General features: G+C 44.5%; 1 protein-coding gene across 1 annotated transcript; it reads right to left on the reverse strand.

The window, feature by feature from the left end:
• Positions 1-5,229: 5,229 nt before the first annotated feature.
• On the reverse strand, positions 5,230-6,177 carry LOC102458715 (olfactory receptor 52K2-like). Its single transcript, XM_006111291.4, has one exon. The coding sequence runs from the start codon at positions 6,175-6,177 to the stop codon at positions 5,230-5,232; it is 948 nt and encodes a 315-aa protein (XP_006111353.4).
• Between the last annotated feature and the right edge of the window lie 4,525 nt (positions 6,178-10,702).

Here is a 10,702-nt window from a genome sequence, read left to right on the forward strand (position 1 = left end):
CAAATTCCCTGCTCGGTGTATTTATGTATATTGAAAAAATGATAGTTAATTAGTTTTTAAAAAATGAGGGATAAGCTGAGTTCTCCCTAGAGTCTGATGCCTGTCAATGCCCAGGATGGATGGGTAAATAGTAGACTGATCTGGGGAAAGATGGCTGAGGAGAGCTGCAAATACTTTCTGCAGTCAAATAGGCCTGTCACTTTAGATTCAGAGATCAGTGATTCTCATCACAATCATATATTGAGGAGTTCTCATTGAAGGAGGTTGGGAGGTCTAAGTTGGATATTAGGAAAAACTATTTCCCTAGGAGGGTGGGGCAGCACTTGGATGGGTTCTCTAGGGACAAGGTGGAATCTCCATCCCTAGAAGTTTTTAAGTCTCGGCTTGACAAAGCCCTGGCTGGATTGATTTAGTTGGGATTGGTCCTGCTTTGGGCAGGAGGCTGGACTTAATGACCTTCTGAGGTCTCTTCCAGCCCTAGGATTCTAGGATTCTATGATCTTGAAGGCACCTAGCAAAGGAAAGCAACTATGGACATATCCACATTTTACAGGTATGTAAACTGAGGCACCAGAGCATGACTGAGAGAGTAGGAGTTCCGACTTTCCTGCCATCACTACCATCTTGATATTGGTAACTGAGCACATGACAACAGGAAAATGGAGACATGGTCTAGCAAGGCCTGTTTGTTGGGTGGTTGTGATGTGCTTCCCTAGGTACCACTTGAGCTTTGGGTACCTCTGAGTCCTCTGCCATAGCAAGCTAGGTGCTCTCCCACAATTGTGAGGCTCTGACAAGCTCTCTAGGGGCAGGTCGGCACTAGGAAATCATTTTGAAATAATGAAACTCAATATAACGACTCCCAAAATAACAAAATTGAAATAGCGTGTCCCCGCTCTGGGGAAGCCTTGAAATTAGTCCAAGGCAGGCTCCGTGAATGTGGATGCGCTGCCCTGACTTACCGCCGCAAGAAGCACTGGGGAAAAATTAGTTCGAATGACTCTGGAGAGTAGCTATTTAGAAATAACTATTTCAAAACTAGCGTTATTCCTGGAGGAAAACAGGAGTACTGATTTTGGAATAAGCGGCCTGTTATTTCAAAATAACGGGCTTGGTAGTGTTGACGTGTAACCTGCACAACTATTCTACGTCTACACTACTAGCCTCTTTCACAAGAGGAAATGCAAATGGAGCACTCATTTGCATATGTCATGCTCTCATTTGCATTTCTTCTTCTCGTAGTCTTGTCGTACTACCCTGGAATGTGTTAACATGACTAATACCTAAGGCCCCCTAGAGATGTATCTGCAATATCAGCCCCTTTCTTGCCAGATTCTGATAGCAGGGCCTGCCGTTTGCTCACAATTCAACTTGGCTTTATATTTGCAGAGCCTTGACTACCTCTATCTAGGCTTCAGGCCTCACACAAGGCCTGTGATACATGGACTGATGCTTTAGGCCCACTTCTTACTATAGATAGATGCAAAGTGATGTACATGACAATATATAAGCCCAACGCTACGTACAAAACAATGAGATCGCAATTAGCTGTCACCCACCAAGAAAGCGATCTTGGAGTTCGCTGTTACTACTTCTCCAAGAAGACCTGTTCAATGTAGAGTGGTCATCCAAAAAAGCGAACAAAAAGGTTTGTAATATTTAGGAAAGGGATAGGAAATGAGGCAAACAATATTATCTTGTGTACATATACATCCATGGTGCATTCAAATATTGTGTGCAGTTTGGTCACCCTGTTACCTGTTTGGGTTTTTTTTAAACGTATGAAATGAGAAATGTAACTCTGACACTCCAGGTGATGTCTGGAATAAATCAGCGGGCACACAGAACTTCTCTCTACTGAAAGATTAATGCAAGTGAAAGTTCTAGACCAGTGGTTTCCAACCTATTTAACCACAAGATCACTTTTTCAATTTAAGCGCAATGTAAGATCTACCTCAAACCCAAATACTCTTGTATTGCTTCCTTCCTGCCCCTTCTCGGAGGCCCTGCTCCACCCCTTCTCCGAGGTCTCATCCTGCTCACTCCATTCCCTTTCCTCCTCCATCCTCACTCACTTTCACTAGGCTGGGGTGGGAAGTTGGGGTGCAGGCTCTGGTCTTCCACCAAGGGGTTTGGAATGTGGGAGGGGCTCCAGGCTCAGCCTAGGGTTGGGGATTGGAGTCCAGGAGGGGTTTTAGTATGCAAACTCTGGGAAGGATTTTGGGTGCAGTGGGATTTATCTCTGGGGCAGGAGGTTGGGATCTAGAATCTAGCCTAACTCTACAGTCTATTGGATATAAGCAAATACAGACAAAATCTGAGGCTGTCTCTAGACTGGCTAGTTTTTCCAGAAAATCAGCCACTTTTCCGGAAAAACTTGCCAGCTGTCTACACTGGACACTTGAATTTCCGCAAAAGCACTGACTTCTTTCTGTAAGAAATCAGTGCTTTTGCAGACATACTATGCTGCTCCTGTTCGGGCAAAAGTCCCTTTTGCGCAAAACTTTTGCGCAAGAGGGCCAGTGTAGACAGCTGAGATTTGTTTTGCGCAAAAAAGCCCTGATCATGAAAGTGCTTTTGCGGAAAAGCGTCTGTGCCAATCTAGACGCTCTTTTCCGAAAATGCTTTTAACGGAAAAGTTTTCCGTTAAAAACATTTCCAGAAAATCATGCCAGTCTAGATGTAGCCAATAGGTTTAGAACATCCCAGATATTTACCCAAACTTTTAAATGGTATTGAGCAATTACCATCGGGTTTGCAGAGGCCAGTTGCTCACCCACTGGGGAATAAAACCATCAGAAAAAAGGTGTCTCAAGCTCACACCACACAATTGCTCCAAAGTACACTCTATAGCCAATTCCTTTATTTCTAACTTTTACAAATACATAGTCCACAATTACGCCTATTGATTCCTCAGTTTTCCTATTTTCCAATACACTTCTAATTTCAGAGGTGTCTAGATTCAAGGCTTCCATCCAACTTATCTTCTTTCATTCTAATTTTCTTTTAATTCTTCTCCCAGCATTCCATAGCGATGTGAAGAAAATTCCAGTTAGGTTGGTTTTGGTTTTTGTATTTCCTTTGCATCTAAAAGTCTAGTTTACAACTAACCCTTAAATGTATGGTGTTCTGTTTCATTAATCCATGGGCTCTGAATGCACACAAGGTGTTGAAATTGTTGTCAATCAGAGTTTGGGGTTGTCTCGATAGGTTCCTGACAGGTCCTCTACTCCATCGGTGATGATAAACTTTTGGCTGCATGCATACATGTGTGTGCTCCCTCTAGTTAAAGTGTTAAACCTGTGCACTTGGGTCAATACAGTTGATCTCTGAGGGTATGTCTACACTACCCTGCTAGTTCGAACTAGCAGGGTAATGTAGGCATACCGCACTTGCAAATGAAGCCCAGGATTTGAATTTCCCTGGCTTCATTTGCATAAGTGGGGAGCCGCCATTTTTAAAACCCCACTGGTTCGAACCCCGTGTAGCGCGGCTACACGGGGCACGAACTAGGTAGTTCGAACTAGGCTTCCTAGTTTGAACTACCGTTACTCCTCGTGGACTCCGGGGTCAGAGACAGGTGGAGCGAGCTGGCCAGAGGAAGGGGCCAACCAAGACGAGGCACGGGGTGACATCATCACCCAGCGACGGGAGGAGGCAGGGAGAAATGAACCGGCAGGGGATTCAAAAGGGCTGGACGGCCGGCTCAGTGGGGGTCGGTGGGGAGAGCGTGGAGGAAGGGCAGAACAGGTGAGTGGCAGGGGAAGCCCCGAGGCTGGAGGCACGCCTAAGGGGACTTTCGGTGTCTGACAGTGGGACGCCGGCCAGAACCCTGAGTGAGCGGCCGGACCCCTCATGGGCGGCAACGGGCCCGTCCGGGCCTTGACTGGCAATGGTAGGAGCACAGGGTCCTAAGAACACTGGTGTTAAAGGGTCAGCTAGGGTAAGGCAACCATGATGATGACAGGGCTGTAAGCCTGAGGGGGAGCCAGACCCCTGACAGGCCTCTTTTCTGGTTGCTGTGTTACTGACCCAAAATCTTGCTCACTAGATTTTAGGCCTGCTGCTGTTTTCATGTTATAGGCACCTTATTCAGGCCTGCTGACTCCATGTTACCAACCCTCAACTTACAACAGAAATTTGGTTAGTCAAATTCTGGGGTATGCATACCCCTCAAATCTTGGCCAACAATCTCATCTCAAAAACACATACTGGATTGGAAAAGATACACAGAACTGCAACAGAAATGATTAAAGGTATAGAACATGTTCCCTTTGGAGAAAGATTTTAAAAGACTGGGACTTTTCAGCTTACAAACAATGACTAAGGGTGAATATGAGGGAGGTCCATAAAATGGTAACAAGTGTGGAGAAAGTGAATAACAAAATGTTACTTATTCCTTTACATAACATGTGAACTAGGGGCAACATGAACAGGAAGCACATTGAAAGATAAAGAAAGGGGAAGAATTTCTTCCCAGTTAACCTGTAAAATTAAGACTCAGTTGGAATATTGTGTCCAATTCCAGGCACTACATTTCAAGGAAGATGTGGAGAAATTGGAGAAAGTCCAGAGAAGAGCAACAAAAATGATGAAAGGTCTAGAAAACTTGATCTATGAGGGAAGACTGAAAGAACTGGGCTTGTTTAGTTTAGAAAAGAGAAGACCGAGGGGGGACATGATAGCTATTTTCAAAGTATCTAAAAGGGTGTAATAAGGAGAAGGGAGAAAAATTGTTCTTCTTGGCCTCTGAGGATAGGACAAGAAGCAATGGGCTTAAAGTTCAGTGATAGGAGTTTAGGCTGGACATTAGGAAAAACTTCCTACCTCTCAGTGTGGTTAAACAATGAAATAAATTGCCTAGGGAGCTTGTAGAATCATTACTGGAGATATTGAAGAGGAGGTTGGACAGACATCTATCAGGGATGATCTAGATGGTGCTTGGTCCTGACATGAGGGCTGAGGACTGGACTCGATGACCTTATGAGGTCCTTTTCAGTTCTAGTGTTCTATGATTCAGTGATTCTATGAACAAATAAAAGGTGGCAATGCTATGAGTTAATGGGTTGCATTTGGACTGATTCCATAAGTTTGTCATGCTGACAAATTCTAGTAAGGCCTTGAAATGATTTAATGTCTCCTTGACGCTCCAGTCAATGGTTTAGGGAAGAAGGTCCTACACCATGTGCATGGAGGTCAGTGTGAAAGCCAGAGCGCCAGGAGATAACTTTAGGTCCCTTTACAAGTAACAAGTTGAAACAGACTCTTCTGCAGCTGTTTGGTCCTCACCCCATAAATGATGGGATTTAACATGGGGGGCACTAGAAGATAGAAATTGGCAATGAAAACATGGACCCATAGGGCAATATTTTGGCCAAAACGGTACGTAAGGGAGGAAAAAATAATTGGAATGTAAAAGGCTAAGATGGCACAGAGATGGGAGATGCATGTCCCAAAAGTTTTGATTCGGGCATCCTTTTTGGGAAGGCAGAAGATGGCCCTGAGGATCTCGGTATAGGAGATGGCGATAAAAAACACATCCACACCAGGCACAATAAATGCCACAAAGAGGCCGTAGTAGTTACTGATGCGGGTATCAGCGCAAGCCAGCTTCACCACAGCCATGTGCTCACAGTATGTGTGGGGGATGATGTTGGATCTGCAGTATGGCCAGCGCCTTGTCAGAAATGGGTAAGGCAGCACCAGCATACCACCACGCAGTACCACAGCCAGACAAATCTTGGCCACCACATGGTTTGTCAGGATGGTGCAGTGTCTCAGGGGATGGCAGATGGCCACATAGCGATCAAATGCCATGGCCACGAAGATCCCAGACTCCATCATGGAGGAGCAGCGAAGGAAATACATCTGGGTGAGGCAAGCATTGAAATCGATCTCCCTGGAATTGAACCAGAAGATGCTCAGCATTTTGGGCAGGGTGGATGTGGACAGGACCAGGTCAGTGAAGGCCAGCATGCTGAGGAAATAGTACATGGGCCCATGGAGGCTCAGGTCCCTCGTCACCATGAAGAGGATGACGGAGTTTCCCAAAATGGTTATGGAGTACATGGTGCAGAAGGGGATGGAGATCCAGACATGGGCTGTCTCTAAGCCAGGAATGCCCAGCAGGATGAAGGTGGAGGGGTTGGTGAAGTTGGTCATGTTGGAAGCTGACATTGGTTAGGTAAGAAGGTGTCCAGCTTGGAGGCAGAACAGTGTCTACTGCATGTGTCGTCCTTTCCCCTATCTTCTTGTATATTTATTGGTCTAGGGTGATGGTCACAAAATGGAAATACCTGGTTGGAGAGACCGTGTTAATATGAGATATTCAATAAAACACTGCAAGCTGTTGTCAGGGGAGATGCAGATTGGTCACCCTCCACATACTGAACATTAACTTTTTCGTTTTTCTTGGAGATTAATTGTGAACAACTGTCTCTATTCTATTCAATGTTGACCAACCAGTCTCTGAGAAGAATACTGCAGATAGGCTATAAAAAGGGGGGATACTACCCAATGCAGATAAACTGAAAAGTCTGGGATTCTTTAGTTAAGAGAAGAGGCAAACATAGAGGCATACAAGAGATTCCAGGAAAATAAACACATTGAATCAATTACATTCCATCGAAGAAACAGAGAAGAGTTCCCAGCCAGTAATATCTATACACACTTAGTTCTTCCACAGAGTTCATTCTCTACAGTCAGGAAAATTATCAGCCAGACTGATGGGGAAGAGTAGGTTAGCAAGGTAATTGGAAATGAAAATGGTCAAGTATGTCTGAGTATTTTCACATTCACATTTGCAACGATTCCACGGACAACAAAGAGCACAACCTTGGCTAAAAGCCCAACTCAATGTCAAAGTGAAGACAGGAGTTGCGGAGGGGAAAACCTACAGAGAACCATAGAATATTGACATTGGAAGGGACCTTGAGTAGCCTTCAAGTACAATCCCCTGGGCCTATGGCAAGACCATACCTTCTGGATGTGGTATCCCATCTAGTAGCACTTAGAACACGTACAGATACAACAATGAGTCTGCCCCACCTCCTTAGTTACCAGTAGAAGATTATGCACTAAGGGCTAGATGTTTCAGGTTTGATTCCACTCAGAGGCAGATAGCATCTGCCCATGTTACATGAGTACCACCTGTACCATCCCTGATAGGCAGATAGATCGATGGGGTGTATGAGGATAGATAGATGTTTGTCTCATCTCCAGCAATGGAGATTCCACAACCTCCCTAGGCAATTTATTCCAGTGTTCCACCACCCTGACAGGTAGGAAGTTTTTCCTAATGTCTCACCTAACCCCTCCTTGCCACAATTAAACCCATTCCTTTTTGTCCTATCACTGCAGGTCGTGGAGGATATTTTTTCTCCCTCCTCCTTGTATCTTCCTCCATCTAGGCTGCATTTCCCAAGTTTGTTAATAACAAGGTAACGTGAGACTGTATCAAAAACCTTACTAAGTTCTAGATGTACCAAATCTACAGCTTCTCCCTTATCCACACGGTTTGTTACCGGGTCAAAGAAAGCTATCAGGTTGGTATGACATAATATATTCTGGGCAAACCTATGCTATTTCTTGTTACTTTGTTATCTTCTAGATGTTTGCAAATTGATTCCTTAATAATTTTCTCCATTGTCTTTCCTGGTACAGAAGTTAAGCCGGTCTGTTAGTTTCCTAAGTTGTCCTTACTTCCCTTTTGACAGATGGAACCAATATTTGCCCTTTTTCAGTCTTCTGGACTCTCTCCCATCTTCCCTGAGGCTATGTCTAGACTGCAGGCTTCTTTCGAAAGAGGCTCTTTCGAAAGCATCTAGACTGCAGGCGGATCTTTCGAAAGAGCAATCCGCTTTTTCGAAAGAGAGCACCCAGTGAGTCTGGATGCTCTCTTTCGAGGAAGCCCTATTTACATTGAAGAACGCCTTCTTTCGAAAGAGGAACTTTCGAAAGAAGGCGTTCTTCCTCGTGAAATGAGGTTTACCGCCATCGAAAGAAAAGCCGCGTTCTTTCGAAATAATTTCGAAAGAACGCGGCTTGAGTCTGGACGCAGGGGAAGTTTTTTTCGGGAAAAGGCTACTTTTCCCGAAAAAAACCCTGAGTCTGGACACAGCCTGAGTTATCACATATAATCTGTAATGGCTCAGATATCTCCTAAGTCAGATCCCAGTATAGTCTAGAATACATTTCATCAGGGTCTGTTGACTTGAAGATATCTAACTTTTCTAATGTCTTTTAATTTATTCTTTCCTTATTTTACCTTCTGATCCTTTCCCATTTTCACTGGCATTCACTATGTTTGGCATCCAATCACCACCAATCTTCTTTGTGAAAACTGAAACATAGAAGTCATTACACACCTCTGCCATTTATTAAGTATATTAAGAAGAAAATAAATCCTGGGAAAAAAATTAGGCAGTTGCTAGTGGGAGAAAAAAAATATTTGACTGCAAGAAAAGGAAGATGTGTTCAAAATAGTTTTGTCTGCATTACAAAAGAAGCAGAATAATGTATTTAGACCACATGAAGTAATCATATACTTTCCAGTCCATTAGCTCTGAAGGAAGATGATAAACAGCACCTACAATAGAACCATAAAGTTGCACTCATCAGAATTTTGCACTGACTGATCAACCTTGGAATCACGAGTGAAAAATCAAGCAGCAGCAGAGCTAAAACAAACAAACAAAAGCCAAATACAGGATAGTTCTGGGTTAAATATAAACTATTAAAAATCAAAGGGAAGTGTAAAAATTTGACACAGTTAGGAGACAATGAAAAAGCTAAATTTACTTAAAAAGAAACTCTAGGGCTGCATCTAGACTGGCATGATTTTGCGGACATACTTTTAACGGAAAAGTATTTCCGTTAAAAGTATTTCCGCAAAAGAGCGTCTAGATTGGCATGGATGCTTTTGCACAATAAGTGCTTTTGCACAAAAGCATCGGTGCCCAGTATAGATGCGCTTTTGCGCAAGAAAGCTCCGATAGCCATTTTAGCCATCAGGCTTTCTTGAACAAAAAATTAAGGTGTCTGTCTATACTGGCCCTCTTGAGCAAGTATTTTTGCTCTAGAGTACTTATCCCTGAGTGGGAGCGTCAAAGTATTTGCGCAAGAAGCACTGAATTCTTACATTAGAACGCCTTTTGTTGACAGAGTTCTGTCGATAGAAGGCATTATTGCATCTACACTGTCCTTTGCGTCCACACTGTTATGTCGACAAAGTGGCTTGCTTTGTCGACAGAACTGGATGTATTCTAGACGCTCTTTGTCGACAGAAGTTTTGTCGACAGTATCTGTCGACAAAACTTCTGTCAACAAAACCCTGTAGTCTAGACATACCCTTATAGACTAACTGAAGTGTTGGAGCATAAGAACCACTTCTGCAGATGCATGTAGTGGAAATTTCCAGAGGCAGGTATAAATATGCAGGTCAGAATCAGGCTGGAAACGACGAGGTGGATCCAATCAAGGAGGATGACCCTCCAAACCAGGGCTCTCTTCTACCCTGGGGTCCCTGGCTCGTTCCTTCAGGTGCAGCCCAGCCAAAAGATCTAGGCCTCTGCTTTCCTATTCCTTTTGTTAAGGAGCTGAGGCCCCTCCCTACCAACCACTGCTAGGACTTAAGGACAAAAGATTGCTGAACAGTGGCTCATCTTGAAGTTGCAGGAAACACCCTCCAAGTCTCCCATTCACACGTTGGAAACTCACAAATTATTCCCCACTACCTGGCTACGTCTACACTGGTATGATTTTCCGAAAATGCTTTTAACGGAAAAGTTTTCTGTTAAAAGCATTTTCGGAAAAGCACGTCTAGATTGGCAGGACGCTTTTCCGCAAAAGCACTTTTTGCGGAAAAGCATCCATGGCCAATCTAGACGCGTTTTTCTGCCAAAAAGCCCCGATCGCCATTTTTGAGATCGGGGCTTTTTTGCGGAAAACAAATCTGAGCTGTCTACACTGGCCCTTTTGCACAAAAGTTTTTCGGAAAAAGACTTTTGCCTGAATGGGAGCAGCATAGTATTTCCGCAGAAGCACTGACAATCTTACATGAGATCATCAGTGCTTTTGCGGAAATTCAAGCAGCCAGTGTAGACAGCTGGCAGGTTTTTCTGGAAAAGCGGCTGCTTTTCTGGAAGAAGTGGGCAGTCTAGACACAGCCCCTGTGTCTAATTTTCCACACACAAATGATACACATATCAAAGTACGATAAACAGAACCGGCAGCTCATGACATGCAGATCGATGGGTTACATGAAATAATTCGCTCAAAGCACCTTTGAGTTATGTAATCATGTCCATGAGTCCAGTTCATAAAGCGTGGGAGGGGGGTCTGTCACTCTGGAGGTAGTGGACTTCATGGACCTCCTTAGTCTCTGGGGTGGGGACACCAAGGAGGGGTTCAGTGTGCGGGGCAGGGTGCAGGTGAGTGGAAGGGGTACAGGATCTGGGTGGGAGGTGGAGTGCAGAAACAGACTGGACTGAGAGTGTCTGGCTGGGGAGAGGGAGCAAGAGCAGCGATGGATGCAGGACCAGAGTGGGGGTAAATGTCTGGCCAGGGGGGAGATGCAGGAGCAAGGGAGGGTTCAGGAGAGGGTTGGGATAGGGTGTCTGGCCAGGGGGGAGGGTGCAGAGTAGGGTTGGGCAATAATTTTTGATGGGAGGGGGCACTCCAGGAATTTGGCTGCACATTCCAT

This window comes from Pelodiscus sinensis, chromosome 1, assembly GCF_049634645.1.
Source record: "Pelodiscus sinensis isolate JC-2024 chromosome 1, ASM4963464v1, whole genome shotgun sequence".
In the NCBI taxonomy this organism is placed as follows: domain Eukaryota; kingdom Metazoa; phylum Chordata; order Testudines; family Trionychidae; genus Pelodiscus; species Pelodiscus sinensis.

Coding starts and splice junctions, on each gene's coding strand:
- LOC102458715 (XM_006111291.4), bottom strand. CDS start 6,177: ATGTCAGCTTCCAACATGACCAACTTCACCAACCCCTCCACCTTCATC.